General features: G+C 35.6%; 2 protein-coding genes and 1 long non-coding RNA gene across 4 annotated transcripts; 1 reads left to right on the top strand and 2 right to left on the bottom strand.

Annotated features, from left to right (window-relative positions):
* Nucleotides 1-5,493: 5,493 nt before the first annotated feature.
* On the bottom strand, nucleotides 5,494-11,379 carry LOC105156829 (uncharacterized). 2 transcript variants are annotated; one of them, XM_011073061.3, is made up of 10 exons: nucleotides 11,051-11,379; nucleotides 8,648-9,541; nucleotides 8,090-8,219; nucleotides 7,538-7,992; nucleotides 7,268-7,348; nucleotides 7,076-7,174; nucleotides 6,629-6,787; nucleotides 6,392-6,478; nucleotides 6,215-6,286; nucleotides 5,494-6,052 (listed from the first exon to the last, which is right to left on the bottom strand). In XM_011073061.3, the coding sequence occupies exons 2-10, from the start codon at nucleotides 9,464-9,466 to the stop codon at nucleotides 5,753-5,755; spliced, it is 2,202 nt and encodes a 733-aa protein (XP_011071363.1). In that variant the 5' UTR covers nucleotides 9,467-9,541; nucleotides 11,051-11,379; the 3' UTR covers nucleotides 5,494-5,752. The 2 variants fall into 2 exon arrangements, with proteins under 2 accessions (XP_011071363.1, XP_011071361.1); XM_011073059.3 differs by having other exon boundaries at nucleotides 11,156-11,379.
* A 1,122-nt stretch (nucleotides 11,380-12,501) lies between these two features.
* On the bottom strand, nucleotides 12,502-14,000 carry LOC105156828 (F-box family protein). The gene has a single exon (XM_011073058.3). It carries the CDS (start codon nucleotides 13,760-13,762, stop codon nucleotides 12,671-12,673), a length of 1,092 nt encoding a protein of 363 aa, XP_011071360.1. The 5' UTR covers nucleotides 13,763-14,000; the 3' UTR covers nucleotides 12,502-12,670.
* Nucleotides 14,001-19,582: 5,582 nt separating this feature from the next.
* LOC110011695 (uncharacterized) lies at nucleotides 19,583-20,839 on the top strand. Its single transcript, XR_002286738.2, has 2 exons — nucleotides 19,583-19,868; nucleotides 20,104-20,839. It is a non-coding gene; the product is annotated as an uncharacterized LOC110011695 (long non-coding RNA).
* Nucleotides 20,840-27,163: the final 6,324 nt, after the last annotated feature.

The raw sequence follows: 27,163 nt of genomic DNA, 5'->3' as shown, positions 1-27,163 counted from the left end.
TAAGGAGACATATATGCTGCATACGATGAATCTCATAAATATTTTTCTTACAAGATATTGGAAATTCGTATACCTAATTAACAGCTGCATGGATTTAGCAAAACGTCAAATTAATTACGTCTCTCTAAATATATTCACTCTACCTTTTCCCATTTCTAAGAAATTAAAATCAAATTACTTCTCTTCTAAATTTTAAGACAGATAACAATAATAATTACATTTCATCCATCAAATTTTTAGATATTGCCACCTTGTATACTTACTATTGAGTTCACAATTTACATTGCAATACGCATCTATACCCGTACGATTAACTCTAATTAAAGATAAAAATACGTATGTGTCGTCCTACTATTGATATATATAGAGGGGAAAGTACAATTTTAAAGGTTTATGGTACAAACATATAGAATATGCCAAACCTACAAATTAATTAGTTGGATAAATTTCAATTTAAATTGAGTTTCGTGGAATTGTAGCTTACTGTATAGCAAGTGTACGTAGTACACTCTGCGTACATTGATGAATAATTTAAAAAAAATAATTAATTACATGACAAATGTATTGTATTTATTTTATCAATAATTTAATTTGGTCGAATCTGATTTAAATAAAGAAAAAAATTCGAGTAGCTCTCACTTTGTTTTAAAAGGCAGATTAATTAATTAAAGCTTTCCAAGTTAGTTTGGCTTTAAAAATTGGTTTAAAACGTTTAAAGTCTAATTTTCGACGTTAGTTTTTTCTAATTATTACTTAGAGAATATAGCTTTTGAGGCTCCCAATAATTCATCCCATGCACTAACCTATACAATGAATAGAATTTATATTTACCATGACTTTATGTAGAAAAAATGGTTGCCAGTTGCAGCAATTTGTTGTCCCGATTAATATTGCATGTTTGTTGAAAAAATTGCATATCATATTGTTTTGCTCTAATATTATGGCTATAAAAAATCGAAAACATGATAGTACTTGGTGAGTGCTTAATTTCAATGAGTTGTGAGATTTAATTTCTGCTTTCTACTTTTATAATATTGGTATTTGTGTTGTTCTTTGTCCTTTTATTACAAATAATCTGATTTATGAATGATAGGTACTGGTATTCATTGTCAAGAATACTAGCCAATTGAACTTGCAAAGTCCGTAATTGTTTGTTTAGTTCAATAACCTAGTGGTAACTCAGCATAATTGATTATGTAGTAGTTTTCAATTATATGGTGGGGAATGCGCAATTTAACTTAAGGAATTTATTGGTTATAATTGGGTCTTTCTAGTTCTTAATGTTGTTGGTAGATTAAATTTTGAAAATGTTCCTAAGGTTGTTTACTGATTAGAAATTTAGTTTAACGGACGTTCCTTGACTATCGACAAGGTAATAAAATGTAAGGTTGTTAGGTAGTACGAATGACCATAACCAATTTATCTATCATGAATGATTATCATTTTTGCATATGTGATCAAACATGAAATTAAGCATGATTCTGTCTATAACTAGAATATTCTTCTCATATTTACTCCTCTTTTAAACACTCTTTCATTCTAAGATTAGAAGAGAACATAGGCTCCCTTCTAGGTTTAGGTACTTTCACTTAGCCTTGCTATCTGAAAACATTGAACCTAGCACTTATAAAGAAACTTTAAAATTTGAACATTCCAAGTCATGGCTGAAAGCCATGAATGAAGAAATAAATCACTACATGCTAATAAAACCTGGGAACTTGTCTAAAAACCTAAAAACTGCTTAATTGTAGACTGTAAATGGGTGTATAAGATAAAGCAAGAAAATAATTCGACTAGATTTAAAGCCAGACTTGTTGCAAAAGGCTTCACATAAAAGGAAGGAATAGGCTGCATAGAAATCTTTCCTCCTGTTGCTAAATACACCACTATAAGAATTCTTCTTGCTTTAGTTGCTCATTTTAACTGGGAATTAAAGCAAATAGATGTTAAAACTGACTTTTTATATGGTGAGCTTGATGAACAAATTTTCATGCATCAACCTGATGGTTTCATTGATAAACAAAAATCTGATCATGTTTGTTTGTTAAAGAAATTTCTCTATGGTTTAAAACAATCACCAAGATAGTGGAATAAAAAATTTGATTTGTTTACTCTCTCTTTACACTTCACAAGAAACACCTATGATCACTGCCTTTAGTTTAAGTATGATAATAATGTTCCTATTTTTCTTGTGCTATATGTTAATGACATGTTGATAACTAGTCCAAGTCTTGAGTTAATAAAAGAATTACAAAATAATCTGTGCAAAAATTTCGAAATGAAGGATCTTAAAGATGCAAAGAAAATTCTTGGAATGATTATTGATAGGAATAGGAGTAACTCCACTATTTTTCTAAATCAAAGTTCATATGTGAAATCTGTGTTACAAAAATTTTCTATGTCCAAATCAAAACCTGTTTCTGTATCCATGGCCGTACATTTTCAACTTAAAAATGATCAAAGTCCCGGAATAGATTCTGAAAAAGAAAAAGTGAAAAATGTCCCTTATTCAAATGCTATAAGATCTATAATGTACCATATGGTTAGTACTCGCCCTGATATAGCTTATGCAGTTAGTTGCTTAAGTAAATACATGGCAAACCCTGGCTCTCCCCACTGGGAAGCCCTCCCTTAAATGGCTCCTACACTACTTGAATGGATCTTATAATTTTGGAATTAAATTTTCTAAGTGTTCTGATGGTGTGAAGTTAATTGGGTATGATGGCTCAAATTATGCAAATGATAGAGATAGTAAGATCCACTACCTCATATATTTTTACTCTTTGTGGTGCCTATATTAGTTGGAAATTACAACTCCAACACATTGTTGCATTGTCTGCAACAGAAGCTGAATACATTGTGACCACTGAAGCCTTTAAAGTGGCAATTTGGCTTGAGGGATTATTTAAGGAAATTAAAATTTTAAAACAAAAAGTAGCAATCTTCTCTGATAGCCAATTTAGTATCCAATTATGCAAAAATTCAGTCTTTCATGATAGGACCAACCAAACACATAGACGTTAGGTATTACTTTATTAGAGATTGTAGAAAAAGAAATCATCAAGTTGAAAAAAAATCAAATCCGAGGATAATCTAGCAGATATGGGTACCAAATGGTTGCCAGTTGAAAAGTTTAAATCTTGCCAAAAGATTCTAAACTTGTGCTAGATATACTGTCATACTAACCCACTTGTTCTGTAAAGATTCTTATCTGTTTTGCAGGTACCTGAAGAAGAACTAGCTATGATGATTTTTACCAGATTTATTTTATCCCCTTGGGCCTGGTTCCCATTTACGGGTTCTGGTCTAAGGTGGAGCCAAATAGGTAGGCCCAAATGCTCACCAGGAGAGCTCAAGGCCCAGCACTTTGGTCCACTCACTTAGCCTTAGCCCACGACCCGCCCCGCCCCGCCCCGACATGACCCATGACCCTATATGCCCACTACTTAAATCACCTAACCTAACCCTAATCACTCACTCTCTTCATTTGCTCTCTCTCTCTCTCTTGCGCCGACTCCTCTATTTCTCCCCCTTCTCCTTGAACGCTCCTGCTTCCCATGGCCTTGGGACTTTATCACCGCCTCCTTCTTCCATTCACTTGCAACCTAGGGCCACCTTATATAATATGCTCGGTTCTTGGTTGTGGGTATCAAACAAAGTGAAAAGAAAAAAGGCCTTCTTCTTCGTCCTCCCATTTTCTGTCTGAGAGAAATTGATTCTGTGTGAACCTAAACCTGAGAATCTTTGTGATTTCTGTTAAAGGCCTTTGTGGCGAAGGGCTAAGTGCCAAAACCTTGAGCAACCGTGAGTATTTAAGGCTGCTGGTCTGTGTGATTGTAAGAAAAGCCTAAATAACGGATCTAGCCTCTAAGCCTTGTTTATTCGATATCTTACTATTTTAATACTTTATGTATGTATTGCTCTGTAAATTTGTAATTCATTTGTAATTTAAGGGTTGAATACCCACTGATTTGTAATAGTAAATAGGGCCTCTCCACCCAACATCATATATGTACTTCCGTTTACTTTGTGGATTTATAAGAAATGGAATGACTGTATAATTCTTGTATCTTTCTTACCTTTCAGTTAATTCGTATCTGGCCGAATTGACCAACACTGTAATTGATGGTTGATTTAGGAATTGATCCATTATTGTGTTTGTTGCAAGAACTAGATTTTCATTATTAGTTTAATCACACTTTTTTCTTTTACATCTCCTAGGCAAAAATATTCAATTTTTATAAGATCTTTTTGACTGTTATTCAAAAGGTCCAATAATGTATATATATTGGACCTTTTGAGGCAATTATAGATCTTAGAAGACATTCAGATTGATGAATAAAAATTGATTTCAATGCTATTCTGTATTTGTCTTTTCTGAGTTTATCTAATTTATCGTAAAAAATAAAAGGGGATCGAAGAACCATGCATTGATTGTCCTCTAAAGGTAAGTTTTCTTCTTCTTTATGTAAAAAGGGAATAAATAAATCAATCAAATTTCTGGAGGGATTTCCACTTGTTATTCCAATAACATCTTACTTCATTACGTCAGAACTAATTTTGGTATGCGCTTATAGTGCATGCGTTTTCTAAAAATGATTTGATAATTGTTTTGTGTGTATGAATGGTTCATGTAAGGAAAAAGAAGTTTCTGGGTTTTATATGGTTAGGTGGAGGTCCTATTTTATTCCCTACCATGGCATTCAGCTTGTCACCATAACCCAGTTATAAGTTAAAATCAGAGTTCTGGAATTCTACGCTGAACAATCTCATTAAACAAATTTCAGATACCTAATTTTCTGGTGGCCAATTTTTAGATAAACAACTTCTCATGTACCAAATTTCTCATATTTACTCCTCTTTTAAACACTCTTTCATTCTAGTTAATTTTGAATTTAAATAGTAAAACAAACTCCCCCTATTTTATTTCTACTCTTCAAGAAATTAATTTAAAATCAATCTCCGTAGATTCGAAACAAATTTTTAGTCGGATAATATTATTTGTGGATTTGATACCCATAAAAAAAAAATTAACATCAAAAAATAATGTTAGCTTGCAAATATTGACTATTTTAGGTCCGTTTACTTTTGTGGTCGAAATAAATGATTGATGGGTCGATTCAATAAAAGTATAGCTGCATAGAATAATTTAATAATTTTATACAATATTTATCGTAATGTATAATGTGGGTTATTTTGGAATAAATTTTACCGTCTTGAGGTATTCAAATAAACTTCTTAAACATCACATGTTACATTTTAGAATTTATAAAGTATCAAAATATTTATTAATTTTGTAAAATAAAATATTAAATGCTTATAAGCTCAGTCCAAACAAAATCTGAATTTTAACATTTGACCATAATTTGCTCTCATTTTAGGGACATGGTAAAACAACATGGGGGACTAATCACTCCCTTCCCCGCAATTTGTTGTCTGTGCAACAAACATTTTTCCAGACAGCATATGTCAACTCTCTCTTCAACACAGAAAAAACCAAAAAACACAACTGGTTATAAATCTCAGAGCAAAATTTTAAGCCAGTGGATATGGCATATCATGTCATGTGAATTCATGGCCAAATTTGCTGTACAATCTCTGCAGCTTATGCAAATTTGAGGACTTTAACTCTTCTCAGTATACAATTAGCAGTAGTTAAACAACCCTTGGCCTTTAGTGCCTGTAGATGATCCGGACACACCACTTATTCTCCATATTTGGGTGAGAGTACAGAGAGAAACACCGAATTTAGTCACCATTGCTTCTTTCCCTTTTTCTTTCTCTTGCTACCTGCGCTGCTACTATTGCTGCCGCCAGCCTTGGCCGGACTCTCTGATGTACTGCCTGTAAAATTGTCAAACATCCCACTTTGGGCGGCATTCTGTAGCCATTCATAGAATTCTTCTTCCGTCATTGTGTCTTCTGTATTAGGGGCTGGAATACCGCCCCTTTGTCCTGAACTACTCCCCTTTGAGTGGTGGCCATTCTTTGAGACGGCGTTAGTGTTCACGTGAAACGAGGGCTTGTGAGTATTGACGGGACACCTCATTCCCTGCATCGTATGAGGCAAAAATGCTAAATGTTTCAATTACTACAACAATATGGAAAAGTGCGGAATCATGCACTTGTTCCCGCTTGGATAATTCCACAGTTCAAAATCAAAGAGAAGTGCTCAGCTTAGTTTATAGATGCAGAAGGAGAAAGAAGAGAGCACCTGACAAATATACCATTCAGTTGCATCATATATCTTGCCGTCCACACATATATATGCGGAGGGAGCTTCAACCTGAGCGTATTAGAAAAGTAGTTAGTAGCAATGTATTGAAATAAGAATCTTAGACTTAGTAGCATAGTTAGAAAAAAGATGCAGTCTCTTCTTAGGGATACATACCTTTTGCAGTATCCCAAAGAAGAAGGGTTGTGATGACTGCTCGACCCATCCATCCCCATCTTTGGCCTGATGAAAGTCTTTGCATTCCTTCAATATGGTATCAAAAAATAAAAATCAGAATCCAACTAAGATGAATTATCAATGGAAAAAAGAAAACATTATAAAACGTCCCACCTCTCTCATGATTATTTACAGGATAAACTAAGTTAATCGATACTGCGGAGGAGGATAACTAACCTGGCACCATCTTGCTCTGGACTTCAATTTCTTGGTACAAGTCCAGACATGGTAAAATCCACACTTCCTGCAAGCAATTCGTCTAGACTCTCCTGGTGGGTCTTCGCCATCAGTATTTGTGTGTGCAAAGCTAGAGCTAAACAAGCCATGCCCTTTATTCTGGTACACGAACAAAGGAAAGCTTAAGCAAAGTAATAACCCTCGTGCACATTTAGTCCATGTATGGTAAGTTGGAAGGCATGCCGTTCCACAATCAAATGAAATGATCAATAGAGGTAAGGGTTTGTTAGGAATGTTTTGGCAAATATGTATTAAACAAGCACTTATCCTTCAATCTATGTAACTAGATGGTGGAATACACGAGCAAGTAAACCAAACAAAGAAGTCCATAGATATCTCATGGACGTTCACTATCTAGGAAAACATGGAATAGAGAAAAGCTCAGACCTCACGAGAAGCATTCTGGAATTTACGGAGATAATTCAGTAGCTCTTCCCTTCTCAACTCATCATCATATTCTTTACGCTTGAAGGAATCCAGTAGAACCTAAGGCAACAAATCCTAACCAACAATCAGGTATCTTGATTCAAAAAACTTTATATTACTCGGATAAAAAGGATTGAGGGATAGAGGACACACCTCGTAAGCATTCTGAAGCTTCTTGAAAGCTTCAGCAGCTTTTTCATTGCCCATATTTTTGTCAGGATGGACAAGCATTGCCTAATAACCAGAAAATATTAGTAAAAGAGAAGCAGCTTTACTAATTTTAGTATATTATGCCCAGTCTTCAGTAAGCAAAGGTTGACACAGGCCAGTGCCATGCCACAATTGGTTAATGCTCTTCACTTCTTAAGTAATCTGAATGAAGAAAAGTAACCATATAAGCAATGTAATGTCTGAAACTCTCACCTTTTTCCTGTATTCTTTCTTGATAACAGACACATCTATATTCCCGAATCGGGACAAACCCAATGCTGCATAATGATCTGTACAGTTCAACAACCTGACAACTTCATCTTCAGATGTCATTTCACAAACAGACCCGCTAGTTGAAGGTACTCCCTGGCTACGGTCAGCCTGTAGACCAGCAGCACCAGTTTCAGTGGATGAAGCTTGTCCACACTCATTATGTGAAAAGGAAGGTTGACTTTGCGCTCCTGCGGATTGTTCAGGAGAGCTGCTGGCCCCTGTTTGCTCATTTATAAAATTTCTCATGAAAAATAGCAGAGCATCACTTGATATAAATGACAAGTTCAAGCCAAAAACTAAGCCAAGCCATCCGACATAATTCCATGCACAATATGCGGCATAGATGCTTGCAATAAAGAGTGCAATGCGGTCATGACTCAGTGCAAATGACAATCCTGCATTTTCACAAACCGCCAATCTGAGTTTGAATATTTACTCAAACATAGAAGTACATATATGATGATAATTGCCAGGCATCCCGAAAACATTCACCTGCAAGGAAGATAACAGGTCCTGTAGTCCAAAAGCTCCCATAAAACCATAGGAAGAGTATTCCAGCAAAGCCAATCAATAGAACTGCAAATGTGAATCCAAGAAATTTTCCAATTGCAGCAGCTATGATCTGCATTCTCCACAACATACAAATCAATATTGTGTCCTTCGAGAAGAAATTCAGGAGTTTTGTTCTACTCTTTATATCTCTCCTTAGCCTGATTCTCTTCACTTTTTTCTTTTTTCTTTTTGTTTTTCCCCTTTCAGGAGGATAAGGGCCAGGGGAATTGTTGTCCGGGTTGACATTTCAGAACAACAATATTAAGATTAGAAGAAAAAATGCCACAAACAACAATTGCATGAAAGCAGGTATTGACAATGGACAAAGTAATTATCAAAGAACACAATATGCACAGACAACCCGAGAAATATCTCAAGAAGAGACGCTATATACTCCAGAAATAACTGTGCAATGTGAATTGTATAATCTGCTATCCACTCTAGTGCAGCATGGAAAGTATAGAGCAAAGTTAAGATGAGGGACAATGCATGGCTCACCAATGTTAGTAGAAACTTGCTAACTCCAACCATGGCAATCACTGAAAGAACACTACACCAGACAATTGAGAAAAGTGATGTTGTTCCCATGCGAAGAAAGGAATCAATGCCCCTCAAAGAACAATCCAACCAGACCATAAAAAGAAGGAACATTATATTCCCAATATGAATAACCCATCTCAATATCACAGGCTGTGCACGTTGAATCTTCATCAGGATATGATCAAAGGCCTTTAGTGTATTAGTTTTAAGAGTGAGAAAGGCAGGTTTATGCCTCTCCATCCATTCGCCAGATGACTTTGCAATAGAAAGGGCTATAGTCCTTATGAATTTTAAGACTGCTGCTTCAGAGAACTCCACATTTTCCAGGCCATCTCGCTGCAGTCCATTGGGCACATTATCAAAACTATATGTACCGTTTGCGCTGTGTGTATCATTGATGGACATGCCACTTTCATCTCTAATATTTGAGGCTTCAGCTATAGGTATATCACTCTTGCCTTCATCTGTACTATCATTGCAGGGCACTGCATGCTCTGTAGCTGTCTCATCGACTCTTTTCTCTTTTCTTTGAGATTTCCTGGATTTTTTCTTGTTTTTCTTCCCATCTTGAACATGGCCCATGTCATTAATGCTCTTTGTGGAAGACACTGAATGGCTACCATTTGAAAGTTCTTCTCCTAAACTAACCTTTTTTTCATTTACATCACCTATATCTTTGGTAGTTAAAGGTGTAGTCCCAGGATCTGAAACTCCTTTCTTACGATTTTGTGACTGCTGATCCAGACCATTCATTTGTTGGTTTTTCTTTCTAGCCATTATGCACAATGTGGTCAGTCACTGGAAAAGGTACAATCAGTTCAGCTCATTGATAATGGCATTAGTGGAGATAACCTGTCACAACAATGTGTGGAAAGTTAAACTCCAGCAACGTAAGCATAAAATATAATGGGAAGTAAGTTTAGTTCATGCACAACATAACAGCCTCTGATGCTAAAAAGCTAAAATCTAGAAACAAGAGAGGCTGGGAAATATTATGAACTTTAAATTCAAACAGAGACGTGACTAAAGGATTCGCCAGTACTAAATGTCCACCACAAAAATTCAAACAGAGATGCGAACAAGGGATTGGCAAATAGTAAGAAAATTAGGTATTTGGAACTTCTTTAATGAGATTCTTCACCATAGAATTCCAGAACTCTGATTGTAACTTATAACTGGGTTATGGATGGTGACAAGCTGAATGCCATCATAGGGACTAGGGAATGAAATAGGACCTTGACTTAACCATATAAAAGCCAGAAACTTCTTTTTCCTTGCATTTCAGCCAAAATATCGTTCTTTCCCTTTTAACCCGTTCCACAGTCACCCCCCCTCCTATGCAAATTCAACTGTTTCTCCTCCAAGTTGCCATTCAAAATAATTATGCTTCCTAATGAAGCATTCATACTCACAAAACAATTATCAAATAATTTTCAGAAAAAGCATGCACTATAAGCGCATACCAAAATTAGTCAGAAGTAATGAAGTAAGATGTTATTGGAATAACAAGTGGAAAAGCCTCCCGAAATTTGATTTATTTATTTATTCCCTTTTTACATAAGGAAGAAAAAACTTACCTTAGAGGACAATCATCGCATCGTTCCTTTATCCCCTTTTACTTTCCACTATAAATTGGATAAACTCAGAAAAACAAAAACAAAATAGCATCGAAATCATGTTTATTGATCAATCTGAATTGTCTGCCAGGGTCTATAATTGCCTCAAAAGGTCCAATGTATATACATTATTGAACCTTTTGAATAACAGTCAAGAAGATCTTATGAAAATTGAAAATTTTCGCCGAGAAGATGTAAAACAAAAAAGTGTGATTAAACTAATAATGAAAATCTACCTCTTGGAACAAACACAATAACGGATCAATTCCTAAATCAACATCAATTACAGTGTTGGTTAATTCAGCCAGATACGAATTAACTTAAAGGTAAGAAAGATACAGGAATTATACAGTCATTCCATTTCTTATAAATCCACATTAAGCAAACGGAAGTACATAAATGAGTAGTTTGCCTTCTGCGAGGTGAATAAGAAAATCATGACTGCACTGATTTCCATTCTTAACAGCAAATTTTTCGTTTGTTTCACATGTGCGGCTTGCAAGTTTCATTTACCCATACGACAAGAACCCTCAAGATAACCACATGAACTCAATCCAAAGTAGTAAAAATTCCCAGCGGCAGAACAAACCAACCCAAGAAAATAAATTAAAATGCTTTTTCTCATTCCAAGACACAAAACCCATTTCACAAGGGGTTCGTCTTAAGATTAAAAACCGAAAAATTGCAGTTTTTAAGGGACAAAACCACAAAGAAAGAACTCAAAAAATAAAGAAAACAAAATTACCAGCGAAAGATGATGAAGTGAGGTCGAACAAATATAGGTGCGACTCGTGAGCAGCAAAAATTGAGCAGAGAAGATGGAAAAGAAATTAAAAGAAAGAAGAATTACAATTATCAAAAGCAAGAAACGCAACCCACGAGCAGCGTGTCTCAGTCTAAGTCTAATTCTGTTCCTGTTCTTGGTGGGGCAGGGCAGGGGAAGGGAGAACAAGAAGAGTCAGCAGGCAGAGTGCAGGGCCAGGGCCAGGCACAGGCACAGGCAGTCACCCTCCGGAGATTGAAACCAAACAGTGTGTAGGCTTTTTGTGGGCTTTCCTTTTTGCTCCCTAAAAGTTTCAGTCAGCAATACCATCCTTTTTAGCCTTTTTCCCCATTTAATATTTTTGCAAATTAAAATATTTTACCATTTAATATGGGGTATTTGATACTTTTATGTTGTTTAATAACACAAATTTATAAATCTTTAGTCCTAAAATCGAAATGGAAAATATAAAAGTTCTTTTTACATCCAAATAGTTTTTAGTAATTATTTGTAAATTCTAAAAGTAGCTTATTGAGTGTAAATAATTAGAACATAGTTTATATTAAATTGAGTAAGAATGGTAAAGAAAAATTCATGGACAATGTGATTTGGTGCTGGTTGTGCGTCAATTACTTACTTTTCAACCAGCTCTCGCATAACTACTTTTCTTATACAACATATTATAATAAGTTGTTTTGATATTTGGTATAATTATGAACGCTTTTTAATTATTTTAAAAATTATAAATTTTTTTATGATATTTGATGAATTATGTAATCATTGGAAACGGTTTGAAAATGTCAACTTTCACCCTTACACTTTGAAGTTTTATTACTATTCATTTTTTGAGCGTTTGTAAATCACTCTCTTCTCTTCCCAAGACCAAGTCCAAGTCCTTCTACTACAGAGGCCATATATGATAATGGAACACCACAAGACCTTTTGGCTAAAACATGGCACAGTTTATGTTCCTTAATTTGCAATCTGTTGGTCATAACTACTATGACTATGTAGTAGAAACTCTTATTCTCTGACAAGCATTCTTTCGGTGTTCAAAGAGAAAAAATAAAAATGTAAGGAGACAAAGAGAATATCAAATAGAGAACCCAAAAATGTGAGAATCTTTCATTATCGTCCTCAAACAGAGGTCTTGCTGGTTGTCTGAAGCAGCAAAACAGTCCATGCTGAAATAGCATCCAACGTCGAGCAACTCCCACAACCAATTTAAGTGCAAAAACAATATTTTCAGTAGATATGAATCCCATCAGAACAACCAATGCTGTCTTCCCTCAAGTAAGAGTGACCATTTATGATCAAAAGCAATCCACTTTATGCAAAATCGAATGGCAGCATCACACTGATATAGAATCTTCAATCCATACGGTTAAGACCTTAGAGGAAGTAGAAGATAATCAGCCTAACAAGAAAAGACATCATGAATAACTGCACCACATTTTATTAACAACACAAGATTGTTAACTTAGTACATGATACAGAAGTTTTACAAAGACCTGATAGATGCGCAAACTGTAAACTATGCACTTAACCATTTAAGAATAAACACTAGGAATAATAGCAATCAGAAGTATATCTACACCAATGTTACTGGCAAGAGAACATTGTGCTCCGAAAGGCATGAGCGGAAAACCACAATGGGAGGATGGCACTATTCTTCACTGAATACACCTCCATCCAAACTCGCGTATTTCGCTGATAAACCAGAACTTGCTTGTGAGTTGCAAGGAAAATATATTCACCAGTCTGACTTATTGGGAAAACACCGGGCACCATCCCTCTTATGCATCTAAGGCTCACTCTATCCACCATATGCCATTCTTCCCTCTCATAATCTTTCATTACCCAAATATTCATCCACACATCTGAAATTTGAACCACAGACAATCGCCCATCAAATTCCAATAAATAAATACGGTTTCCATTTCCAGAAATCACTTGATTAGGTAATGACATCTTCCTCCAGACCTCAGAATCCAAGTCGAGAACAAGCACACAAGAACAACTTGCTGTTAGCCAATGCAGTGCACCATTAGTAAACACAACCCGGTTCCATTTCATATGCATGAAGTGATCATCTTGAAAAGTTACAAACTTTCTCCACTTGTTTGAAACCGAATCAAACACTGAACATATAAAAGTCCTCTCGGGCCTATGCCCAAAAGATCGATGGTACCCAGCCAGCACAACATTATAATTTTGTGTGGACAAATTGCAAGCCAAGCCTACAAGAGTTGCTTCACCATCAGGATAAAATCTAGACACAGGCCTTTCCCGACTTTTCGGCAGCAATCTATACTCCTTAGTCATTGGATTACAGACATAATAAACACCCTTATCAGGAATGCTAGAGCAGCATAACAACCCATTACAAGATGCTCTAATCTTAACTCTGTCATTGATAAAACTCAGTGAAAATTCAGAGACACCCCTTAAATTATCAACAAGTATCAAACTTGATCTTGATTCCGAAGAGGGCTCACTGATTTCTACAAGCACCATAAGATTCCTAACAGAAACCTCGTTATACAGCCTTGTAAAGTATTTATCAGAGATCAGCTTATACCACAGTTTGCAAACACATTTTGCTCTAAAAACTGATTTGATTGGCAATCTTGCAAGAATCTGAAGTACTACTTCATCGGGAAAGAATTCACACTTAGGGTTGCATGAATTCATCACTTGATTTCATCAAATGACCGAGAAATTTTAGAAAAATCAAGAAATGACCCAAGTGATACTCACCCGATAAAGAACACAAAGAGAAGTACCCAGAAACGAAGTTTCAGCAATTTCATGTAGGAAACTTGTCGGTCTATCTAGTAAACCATAATCCGAAAAGGAATTTTTCTTTTCCTCCTTCCCCTTCCCCGTCGCGATGAGCATGTAATCGGGGATCGGTGTAGAAAACGACGGTTTGGTGTAGATTAGTAATTAGAGAAATGGGCCTGGGAAAGAGGCTTAATTATGAATATAGCCCACACAAATCCAGTGCCAAGCAGTTGGGCTGATGGGGGTGGGGCGGGGTAGTTCCAAAACGTAGCCCAATACTTCCTAATTTGTTATTTGTATATAATTTTACGAACGATTTATCCTAAAATTTGGTTTACAAATATCATATTTTTATTGGAAAAATTATGGCTAAAATGTATTTTATCCCTATGTATTTTGTTGAAAAAGTTAAAAACTCCCATGTATTTTGTCAAACTCAGCAAAAAACACACTTTCTGTTAGTAATTAACGAAATGGTGCATTACACGCGCTCCTTGTGCATTTGGCAATATCTTTTTAACTATTTTTACCCCTTTTTTTAGGTTTTTTTTAACTGAAATGCCCTTATGGTATTTACATATTTTACATGTACACTTTCTTTTTATTTTTGAGTGACTTATTTGAATTTTCATCTATCTAAAACATAAAATATTTTTTTTTAATATATTTACTGAAAAATATAAACAAATTATATAGATTTTTTTGAATTTTTATGATTTAAATAAAAATATTAAATTATATTATATTTAATTTAATTAATATTATATTAAATATTAAAATATGATGTGCTTAAAAATAGGTTGGTCCAAAGAGGCCCAAACAACCAAAAAAGAATAGAGAAACAAGAAGCCCAATACACTAGACTCAGCCCAAGAGGAAAGCCCAGTCAGCCCAAGAGGGAAGCTTAGTTCGACCCAAGTAAGCGCCTGGTACAAGGCCTATTGGACCCCAACCCATCTTCCAAGCCCAGCCTAGAAAAGGGAAGCGCCCTCAAGAAGTTGGACTCCTTGCAGAACAAGAGTGCTCGTATAGAGGGAGTACTCCTCCAACCAAAGACAAGCTGTTTAAGTCAAGGAAGAGATAGGATCGAGCCTTATCCCCATATTTTTGCCTTCTTTCTCGAAAATGCAAATCACTATAGAGTTCCTACGAAAAGGGACTCCTCTATAAATACAGACAACCGTTATTTCTCAACTCTCGACTCATGCTTTTGCCATATTTTTACTCACAAAATTTTTATTTTTATTTCAATATTTCATTTCAGCACCCTCAACAGGGACACCTTCAGTCCTCCAACAAGGACATATTCAGTCCTCCAATAAGGACGCCTTCAATTCACCAATAGAGATGTCTTCAATCCCTCTACGGGGATACCCTCCAAAATTTGGAAAACCACTCTCTATTCTTACTTTAGCAATCGAATTGCACTTTTAGCACAATTCTCTCACGAAATTGCTTACTTTATCACGATTTTTTATTATATTTTATTTCTTACCATTATTTTTCTCCTAAATTCGATACTAACTTGGGCATCAGAGTGCTAACGTCTTTTTTGTAGGTCCCCTATTCAGGATTTGCATTCGCTTCGACCCAAGCTTTGAGCATAGTCCATATCCATCGGACCCGTGTATTTTTTGAACGCATTATTGGCGCCGACTGTGGGAAACTTGAGTTAAAGGCGTGAGTTACCATGAAAACCTCCAGCAATCTCGCAAGGAAACAAAATACTGTGGAGGCACTAGGCAATAATTAGATTTTGCAAGTTGTTGTGGGGACCCCTTTGGCACCCGCTAGTAGGGTATCCCCCTATTACTATGGCAGCCCCCGCCAGTGTAGCGATGGTCCCAAGATCCTCCAGACCTACTAACCCCCTAATTGAGCCTCCACACCACAGTCTCTCTTCAGACACCTCCTCGCCCCTCGCCCCTCCCCAAAACTCCTATGTACCATACAATAGATGGTTACGACGACCGTATAGGAGCAAATGGCAATACTAATCCCAACCACGCAGTAACCCCATTCGATGTGGATGCCCCTAAGGAAGGAAGTCAAATGGTATCTCCTATCCCTACACTGCCGGTCGCAAGAGATCAAGAACTCCCCTTGCAAATCCAGTGGGACGTCTCTTCTCTATGGATCACACATTTGGAATGCCTGCAAAACGACGTCCAAGACGTCCAACACCAAATCGCGGGAACGCCCTCGGAGAAACAGTAGGGTCTCCCCTTCAGTAAAGAGATCATAGCAAACGAACTCCCCCTCAATTAGAAGGAGCCCAACCTATCGGAGTACGATGGAACCACGGATCCGCAGGAGCACCTCTCCTATTTTGAAAATGTTGCCCTTCTCTACCATTACACCCTTAGGGTCAAATGGGGTGTGTTCGTAACCACCTTCACAAGGTCAGCCCAACAGTGGTTCAATCAACTGCCCTCGGGATCCATTCGATCATTCGAAGAATTTCGTTCTCTATTTCTTCATCAATTTGCTAGTAGTAAACAATGTCAAAAAGCGATCATGAGTCTTTTCTCTTTACAACAAAGAGAAGGAGAATCACTGAGGGAGTATCTTCAACGCTTTAATTTAGCGGCCTTAGAGGTCCCTATTGCAACATCTAATACACTAATTTGTGCTTTCATGCAGGTACAAGGTGGAGATTTATTTAAGTCTTTAACTAAGAAGCCCCCTCGCAATTTTTACAATCTCCTAGCACTAGCTGAGAAGATACATCAACTTGGATGTGGCTAAGGAGTACAAGAATGCAGTCAATGCAAGGAACAAGAGGATGAGGACCTACTCCATCCGGACGCCTTCTAAGAATAAGCCCTGTCCCTAAAAATAAATAAATCCTACACCAAGGGGGCATCCCCCTCAGAAGATAAGCCCTCCTCCCAAGTAGGCATCCTTCACGGAATAAGCCTTGCTCCTAAGTAGGCATCTTCCTCAGTGAATAGATTTATACATACCAACTTTCCTCAAGGAGTATTTTTTTATTTTAATAACTTTGAAGATTTATCTTACCACTTTCGATATGTTAACATATATTTGCTTGTAAGAATTTCAAAAGGAAGACATATGTCTCATAAAAAGCTCTGTCTTCCACAGAGGCACAAAAGCCCTGTATTCCACACAGACACCCCAGCCCTCCTTCGAGTAGACACTTAGGTCCTTCTTTGGAGGACTTGTAAGCTCAATCCCGTGCAGGCACCTAAGCCTTCCTCCACGGAGGCATCTAACCCCTGCTTCCAACAGATACCTTATTCTTTCTCCGGTGAGGTTCCTAAGTCTTGCTATAAGAAGGGCCCCCCTCTCAAATAAACCCTCCTCCGATGAGGTGCAATAACTTCGCTCCGTGCAAAATCTATTCGTAATATATACATATCTTTGTTATTTAATATTTTCTGGTAGAAAAATAAAGCCCAACAACAGAGTAAGCACAAAAGGCAGCCGTTAAGCCCTCTTCCATGGAGGCACCCTCCTAACATGTCCTGCTTCGTACATGCATGAAGTAAGTTCTTCATATTCTAAGCATGCCTATACTACTAACATTCTTTGCAGGAATTTGAAAAGAAAGAAGGAGAAAAGAAAAAGTTCATTCTTCGGATCCCATCTCTGAAGATTTCTACGTCAATAAATGTCGAAATCTCCAGTTATTAGAGTGGGAAAGCTATTCATATGTATAAAAATAAGTTGGCCCAAAGAGGCCTAAACGACCCAAAAAGAAGAAAAAAATGAGAAGCCCAACATACTAGACTCAGCCCAAAAGGGAAACCTAGTACACCAGGCTCAGCCCAAGAGAGAAGCCCAGTTCGACCCAAGAAGAAGGCCTGGTACAAGGCCTACCGAACCTCAAACCCACCTTCCAATCCAAGCCTAGGAAAATGAAAGTGCCCTCAAAAAGTTGAATTCCTTGATCTAAAAGGACTCCTTGTAGAACAAGAGTCCTTGTATAGAGGGAGTCCTCCTTCAACCAAAGACGTGTTGTTCAAGTCAAGGAGGAGGTAGGATTCACCTTCTTTCTTGAAAATGCAGGTTACTACAGAGTTCATGCGAAGAGGGACTCATTCTCTGTAAATACAAGCAGCCTCCCAGCAGACAAACTTTCAAGAAGTTGGAAATTGTCTTGCTATTTTGCTGCAACTCTCAACTCGTTGTTTTGTCATAATCCATATCTATTGGACCTATGCATTTTTTAAACGCATCAAAATAAAATATATTTAATATTAGATAATTTTTAAAATTGAAATTTAAAAATTATAATTGTTATATCTAGAATTATTTATAATCAATTAAAATATATATTTAGGTACAATAATTATTATAATTATTTAAATTTATTTTTAATTAACTAAAATATATATTTAATTAATTAAAATATATTTAATTAATATAATAAAATTAATTAAAAAATACTACCATCGTCGTCGCCCGCCCCATCTGTGAGGAACAGTGGAGGCGGGTAGGCAGCAGGGTGGGGTTGGGGAATGGGGTGTTAATTTTATTTTTTTAAAATAATATTTTTTATAATATATTTTATCAATAAAATTTGAATTTAAGATTAATTGATTAGATCTAACGACTGTGATATAATCAATATAGATCCAATGATCATTAAAATAAAAAATAATATATATTAAGCAAGGGTGTAATTGTCAATTTATGAAAAAAAATTAACGCCTTTAGTTAGATTTAATGGAGATGGACAATTGAGCTAAGTTTAAGAAAATACGCAGGGGGAGGGGGGGGTTAGCCTATTTTTAAAATAAAGGAGATTTTTAGCAGACTTTTTAAAATATATGAGTTTTATGCATTTTAGCCAAAAATTATTAATACTTTCTAATTTTATCAGCCGCCTAATAATTAGCCCAATCAGTTAGTGTCCATTGGGTTTTCATATTTTTTGTGGTGAACTAACAAAAATGTATTTATGGACTGTGATTATAATTTATAGTGGATATATATTTTTTTTTATAATTTTTCCATCCACTTAATCTTTTAATTTTTTTTAGAAAAGAAAAAATATAAAGTTGATAATTATAAATTTCATTTAAGTATTGCATAATTTTATTAAACATCGATAGGGAATTAATAATTTTTTAAATAACAAAACAGTAATTATATCAAAATGAGAAAGAAGCTTGTTTTAATCTATCATGTTTATATACATTATATAAGCATGTATGTGGTATAGTTAGAGGGGACAAAAAGGCCACACCATAAATCAAATTCTAACTTGTGTGTGTTGTGTTTTAAGCATTTTATGGGCAGGAGAATTATGATATATCTCAATTTCAGGCCGAAAAATACTTAAAGGAGATGATTTTTATACATTTGTTAAAATAAAAAAAATAAAATACCAAAAATGAAGAAATGTGAAAAGATAATAAAGGGGGTGGAGAGGAGATGTGTGGTTGAGGGAGGGGAGGAGAAGAGTCCCTTTCAGTGTCAGGGAATGATTACATTTGAAAGTAACAGTTGGGGGGAGATATATAGAATGCAGAGTCAACCCCTCATACTGTACTGGTAGCCTTAGGGGCCCTAAACTTGTTTCATATTGATTTCCTCCCTTTTCCTTTTTCTTTTTAATATTGTATTTATTAAATCTTGCCTTCCATTCTCCATTATTATTATTTGCCCAAAATTACCCAACAACTTGGTGAGGTTTGTTTTTAAATGCTCGAGGGTATGAATAATTATGATGATGAGTGGAGTAAATAATTAGAGTTAGGCACAGATGGGAAGTGAAGGAGAGAGAGAGAGAGAGTGACGTCCATGGACCATCCATCCATCCCTTTTTATTACATTCTTTCTGGGCCTTGCACCTGTCACTCTCACCTCCATCCCCATTACTCCCTCTTTCTCACTCCATAAAAACCCCTTTTTCTTCCTTCCCATTCACATTCACATTCCTCTCTCTCTCTCTCTCTCTGTCTGCACTTTTTTCTCATGGGAGAGACTGAAAAGATTGCAAAGCAGAAACCCATAACCCTCAACAAATTTCCACAATTACAAGGTATGTATATATATATATATATATGTAAACTACACACAAAACTAGCTACATACTAACACACCTTCATTCCTCTACGCCTTGAGTACAATGCATATCATTTGTTTATACTATTAATTTCAATTTTTCTTAGTTTTCCAACCTTAAAACAGGAAAAATACACTTTATGTATCTGTGTACGTGGTATAAATTAATTTTGAGTTGCCTCGTTTCCTTGCTTGTCATAACTTGGACGCAGGTTTTGTCCACTTTCCTGGATGCATCACTATCAAATGGGAGCCTGCAAGTGTAAAGGGAGGAAGCCTTCCTCAACAGCACAAAGACTGTTCTACCACCAAATATGGCCTTCAATTCATCAATATTGCTTCTTCATCTTGACTATGTCTAGGTGCTATCCTGCCTGAGCTTTTCTACGTCTACATCTACATCTTTTTTTTAACTTTGTATCGTGTTTTCTTGACCTTGTAAGACCTTTTCTTGACCTTGTAAGACCCTCTGTTGTGTCATTGATTTTTCATTTTTGTTTCATTTTGGATACGACAACAGAATTTTCCGTTGTCGTATATATCCATTTCCATTCTTGATTGCCGCCCATCTCATGTTCTCCTTCCTTGTCTATCCCTCCTGAGCTATTAGAATTCGGAACATCTATGTGTATATATCCCAATGGAGTTGAGAAACACTAAAAATCTTCACATTTTGGCTTCTACATATTATTATTCATCAAAGATTGTAATGTGATCATCACACTGTCCATATTAATTTCTGTCTAGCTACATATGTTTGTCTTTTAGTATATGTTGCAGTGTGTATATTATTATTGTGGGAGCGAGGGCCATGATGAGGCAGAGGCAGATGGTAGACATTCTGTGTGAAATTTCAGACCCTCCTCAGTTTCGGTGTTTTATTATATGTTGTTAGGGTGAAAAGTTAGTATGAGAATAAATATTCTTGCAGAGAAATCTGTTGGAAGAGCTGTCCTGTCCTCCTCACTGCCACTGCTATCATCATATTCACGTACCACAATTTATACACTCTATTATTACATCCAACATTACTCCAACCACCTCCACATCAGATTACATCTTTTAGTATTTAATTTTTTACATATCATATTTATTTATTCATTCAACGTATATCATATTTATGTATAAAAATAACATCATGTATTTTATTTAAACACATAATATATTTATAGTGAATAGAATAAAAAATAAAATAAATTTTTCAATAAAAAAATTTAATTCACCCCCAATATACCGTGAGTTATTTATTAAAATATTATAAAAAAAATAGCACAATTCTACCACAAAATCAATTGAGTTGCAAAAATAAGGGGAGTCATCCACTTTTTTTATTTTTAATTTTTTTTAAAAAATGTGCCAAATCGTGAGTAGCACTGACCACTTTGGCACACCCCTTTTTTTTTTAGTATTTTGTTAATTTATATTATGTTATACTTAATAATAATAATAAATACCAATTAATTTAAAATATTTCAATTTTTTTATAATTAAAAAATAGTAAAAAAATATATTGATTTTAATTAATTTTAACAATTAATAAAATTAAAAATTATATACAAATTAAGAAAGTTATTTAAATATTAGTTTTATTATTTTGGAGTTTATGATCCCGTCTTGGTATTTTTTAATTTATTTTGACAACTTATTTAAACATTTTTAATTTAGTCAGCATGAAGTAAACTGAAAACGGTATAATTATACAATTTTTAAAGAGAAGAAAAAATATATTTAAAATGAAGTATGTTTTTACTTGTTAATGTACCACAATAATTAATAAAAGTTAACATAATATGTAATACTTTAAAAAAAAAACTAAAACAATATAAATGCCCAAATGGTTAGTAGCACTCACGACTTAGACAATAAAAATATAAAAAAACATAAAAATAAAGGAACAACTCCCAATTTATATTTTAATAAATAACTGAACATTACCCCATCCCAGGAATATTGTGGAATTGGGTATTGCTTAAGTGATCTCTTTTATTAATGTCAAATCACTAAAATTATGGCGAAATTAAGAGGCATGATTTGGTGAAATGTAACAAGTTATAAGTAGTGGAAGTGGAGGCATAATTAAAATTCAAGAAACACAATGATGGTGTCCCATTGAAAGCTATGCACAACTTTATTTCTACCCCTCAATTAATAATTTCAAATTCCATACATTTAATAGTGTCTATGAAGATATGATGCTACAAGATTGCATGTCCTATCATTTACTTTTACAACTACCGTACATAACAATAAAAGAGAGAGAGAGAGAGCAATGAGTCTTTGTAGGATAACGAGTGGATATATATTTCATATATCTTTAAGCAATTGCATAGGAACATGCATGCCCACTTCATTAATACATAGGACTAGGACTAGGACTAGCATAGGAGTTCTACACAAAATCATATATGTATATTCCTCTCAAGAGAGTGTAAAGACCAGACCAGAGCAGACCCTCCAGAAAAGTAATCAAGGCCAAACCCATATCTCTCCGTCACCACACTTTGTCAAAGCCTTCTAAATGGAATATCTTATAAATTAGCTTTAATTCAATTTTATATATATATATGAAAATCGATGTTGTGCAACAGGTAGGTAGCTGTCATTATAATTTGTTTGATATATATATAATTTGGTTGTTTGTGACAATTAATGTTGTTTGGATTAAGCGATGAAAACCTAATTCCATCCTCATCGTCTAATAATTATATATAATTGCAGATGGGTTTGGGGGTGGGTTTGGTTGTTTGTGGCAATGTCCTCGTTTCCTATTACTCGATTCAATTCATTAAAACCTCATAACAACTAACACACACACACACACACATTATATATATGCATATGTGGTGGTGGATGTGTATATATATGCATGCGGGATTATAATAATATAAATTAAGGAAATACATTAGTATTGATCAGTTCTATTTTTTAAGTACAAATTTTTCTTTTCTCTTTTTTCATTTTTGATGGGTGGGATTGCTATTTGGATTTGTATAATCATGCATTCATCTGAGAAAAGGAAACATTGCAAGTTATAAGGACCGTATATATATATATATATATATATATATTAGTTGTTGTCGTAAATAAAAAAAAAATTATAGTGTTAAATGAAAAAAAAATGAAATTTGTGAAAAAATATTATAAGTGAGGCCTAAAGGAGAAAGAAATGTGGAGTAAGGTGATAAAGAAAAATAAATTATAATTATGAATTTATTAAAAATATAAAAGATAGTGAGCGAGAAAACATCAAATTGTAATTATGAATTTTTAGTCAATGATGGACTCTCTCTCAAATTCTCTCTCACTACACTCCAATTCTCATGTAAACTCTAACTACGAAATAAGTCAGACGAAGGAGGAAGAACAGGATGCCAACGAAGGAGCATGTCAACTGAATATTTAATTTCCACGAGTTCGCCCAACTAGCAAAAGTGCTGGATAGGGCGAGGACGAGTGGTTGCAATCTCTAGCTACTTTGATGGCAAGGTGGGTAGCTAGGTTTTGGGACAACAGGGCCAAGGAGACAGAGCAACCAGATATGGTAATAGGAGGGAAGAGATATTTATCGGAAAAGTAGAGTTAAATCCTATTCAGCCACTGAAAACGGATGTGTTCTTTGAGGAGGGTTTCAAGCAGTCATCATGAAAAACTCTCTTATGTGCATCCAGAGGTGCAAAATGAGGAGGTCGTCATCGGGCCTGATAGGGATACTACCCCCCAACGGAACAATTATACAAAAATATCCTTTTAAATGAAGAAAATAACAAAAAAGCCACAAGATCCGTGCATTATTTATTTGGTAGGGTTGCTAGACTGACCCGCCCCATCCAACCTGGAGTTGAGACCCGAAATATCAACCGTTGATCTTCCAGTAGGTATATCTGAGATATCACCACGTGGACCTATCGTGTACGAACGTTTGAAACTATAAATACTACTGTCCGAAATCATTTATGGTACGTTGCATTAATTGCTTGTTCGACCATATTAAATCTTCTAGATCGTTTTCGATTTCATTATACTTAAGCATCGGAAGGACTTAATTGAGAACTTCCCAACTAGCCTAACGATCTTCTTTATTCTCAGGATCCATAATCTCTAGGTAGTTTAGGATACATTTGACCTTGCCTTGGATCCGACCTCACCTAAACAACTTGGATAAGTTTTTTACTCCCCTACTTCTTCTAGTGTTGCCTTTATTACACTAGAAGAAGTTGAACCATCATATGTCAGACCATCATGCCCTTAGCCGCCAATCAGTGCTGACGTGCCATCATCTCATTATTCATGAAAAAGGTGTGTTTCTTCTCCGTCTCTCCTATATATACGCCCTCATTGACTCTCTTGATCGCCTTTTCTGACTTCACTTTCGAGCAGACACCGGACATCGTCCTCTCTTCCAGCTTTCTCCCTTTCTTCTAGGTACTTATTCTGACCCATTATTATGGCTTCTAGTAGCTCAGAGTCTAGTTCGAGTTCATCTTCTGGGTCGTCTGCAACCTCCCCTAGAGAGTTAGTAGGCACTTCTCGTGGTCCTGGTTCCCCCTTAGGTGCTTCTCAATCCCTATCCCCTTATCGTAGGGTTCCAACCACTGATCGATCAGTAGTGTTGGTAGATCCTGATGATGTTCCTCTCCAGGTCAAATATCAAAGTATGATGTCTAGGGATCCTTGGACTGGGATCGTTAGTACTGTAAAAACTCCTAGACACCAAATAAAAGAGAAGTACTATACCTCTCATGACTATGAGTTCTTACTTCCCCAATCTTTTGATAGAATGTATTGTCCCCCTCCAGGATTTGCTCTCTCTCAATTTTGCATCTCGAGGTCGATCTTAGTTTTTCTACGGTCCGACCTATAGAAAACATTCTTCGTAGGTTAGAGCTTTGTCCAATGCAATTGTCTCCTAATTCCATGAGCCATATTTTTCTCTTCATCATAATAATGCGACATCTTGACGTTCCCCCAGTTTTGAGAATTTCTGGTCGCTTTATTCTTTTACAACCTCTAAGAGGTCAGGAGAGAGAAGTTTATTTTGTTTAACTGCTCGTAAGGATTGCCGTTATCTACACGACCTTAAGTCCAACGTAGGCCCTTGGAGGGAAAGGTATATCTTCATTCGACCTCCTCCTAGCAAGAATGGTCTTTCAGTTGAGATTGGCGCATCTCCAAACCCAATCTAAAACCTATGGGGAGGGGCTAAAGGGCAACCTCATAAACCATCTTACCATATATTGGTATAGGCCTAAGCCTCTCCTTGTATAAAGTATCTTGAAGCTCTTTGGTCTCTCCCAGCGCCCCTCCTAGTTAGGGGTTGTCTAGGTGATTTTACTTACGTTCTATTTGCTCTTTGCCCTCTTCTCTTTTCTGTCCTATTTTATATATATATACACATAGCGAACTCTATAATCATTCTACTTGATGTAGAGCCAAAGTCATGAATGCCAGAATAACGAACAAAGTTAGGGCCAAGAAGGGGACACCCCCAGCAAGCGCAATAAAGAGTGAACATAAAGGGTCACATAAAAATCATTATGGAAGTGATGAAATTAATTTGAAATTAATTCTAGAATAAATAAATTTAATTAGATTAAATTAATTTATAAAGAAGAAAAATAAATGATTGGGTCATTTATTTGGGATAATCCATTGGAAAGATAGCCAAGAGTTTAATTGATTGGATTAGCCATAGCATTTTAAATTAATTAGATTAATTGAAAAATACTTGAACTAATAAATTTATGGACTGGATTTATTAATTAATTAGTAGATGGACTTGTTTAATTAATGGATAGATTCATTAATTAATGGAGAAAAGCTTAAATTAATTAATTGGACTAATTAATTGTTGGCTTGATTAATAAATTAGATTTATTAATTGAGAATATTTGGGCTTGTGAATATTTAGTTAGATTAAGTATTCATATGAATTTTCTATTGGATATTTATTTAATTAAATTAAATAATAAATTCTATGGATTAAGAATTAGACTTGATGAATTTACTCGACAAATTAAAACAAACCTGATCTAAATACACTAGAGCCCTAACCACAATTAGAGAAGTTAGTGGCCAAGTGGACTCTTAGTGGAAACCACTCCACCAAATACCATTTTTCTAGGGAAAAGAGGTTTCAATTTTGAGGATGAATGATATTAATTGCTGATTTAATGTGGAATTGGATTCTAAAAATAAATCTCTCTCTAATCCTTAGGAACACAAACCCGATTGAAGTGTGTGTGAAATTGAGTGCATCTCCATAATTTCTCTCTCTCTCTCTCTCCATACAATACCAAGCCACGGTTTTCTCACAAGAAAATTTTAAAAACCCTCCTTCCCCATATAGTTCTATGTTCTCCTCGAATTAGATTTAAATTAAAAACAAGGAAAATTTGAACACACTAATTAATAATGTGATTCAAAATTTATTTTCGTTCACCGAATCTAGTTTTTTCTAGCAAGAGGGTTAGATCCATCTTCCATGATATGGTTTGGATTAATTTTAGAGGGGTTCTACACTTGAACCCTTTAAGTGAACGGATCCGAGAAGAAGAAGAGGAGAAAATGCTTGTAGCCGCACGAGAAAAACGACGAGGATAAATCCCTTCTTTTTTTTTTTTACTTCTATGCTTCTTGCATCTTTCTTGTGTGATTCTTGACTTTTTATTTTATTTTGTACCCAATGCCTAAAAAACGATTAAAGGTAACTTCTTGATCAGGATTTATTGTTTGATTTATCATAATTTTTTATTTTTCGCACTTTCATCGTGCTTTTTGGACCAATCCGCTCCCTTCAACAAGATGTTATGGGATCTCAGAGAATACCAAGCGGTCATGCATAATTGTGATGGAGAGTGGAGATGGCTTGAAGTGCACAATTCACCATTGCAACACATTCAAGCGATGCTCCCAGGTATTCAAGGAGGAAGGACTCTGTTAATTGAAAGGGGCCAACAGGTGAGTTTTCCGTAGGAGAGTTTATCCACCTTAGACAAACCATGGTTACACCATTCACATCGCCTATGTATAATATGTGATAATCAGAATATGGAATCTCACTCTCACTTTTTTTTTGAGTGTACGTTCTCAAGGCGATGGTTGTCGTTCTGCAATGAGAAATTAAGTTTATTTGGTCTTATTAGCACTGGCAGGAAGGAGTGACGTGGTCTCACGAGGCGTCTTTCGCAATGTGGGGAAAGGGGCACCGTGTGACTAGCAGTCCGCAGTAAACGACTACTTCCGCCGATAGCAACACTACAACCGAACTCCCGT

The sequence above is a fragment of the Sesamum indicum genome, linkage group LG3 (genome assembly GCF_026168435.1).
Source record: "Sesamum indicum cultivar Baizhima isolate 11 linkage group LG3, ASM2616843v1, whole genome shotgun sequence".
In the NCBI taxonomy this organism is placed as follows: domain Eukaryota; kingdom Viridiplantae; phylum Streptophyta; class Magnoliopsida; order Lamiales; family Pedaliaceae; genus Sesamum; species Sesamum indicum.
The sequence above is the reverse complement of the archived record's forward strand: the minus strand, read 5'-3'. Positions and strand labels throughout refer to the sequence as shown.

Bases quoted from the DNA above. Each gene is read 5' to 3' on its own strand.
- LOC105156828 (XM_011073058.3), bottom strand. From the start codon at position 13,762: ATGAATTCATGCAACCCTAAGTGTGAATTCTTTCCCGATGAAGTAGTA.
- LOC105156829 (XM_011073061.3), bottom strand. From the start codon at position 9,466: ATGGCTAGAAAGAAAAACCAACAAATGAATGGTCTGGATCAGCAGTCA. The intron at 7,175-7,267 runs GTGTGTCCTCTA...TTGTTGCCTTAG, and splicing joins AGCTTCAGAATGCTTACGAG to GTTCTACTGGATTCCTTCAA. The intron at 6,788-7,075 runs GTCTGAGCTTTT...TTCGTGTACCAG, and splicing joins TCCAGAATGCTTCTCGTGAG to AATAAAGGGCATGGCTTGTT.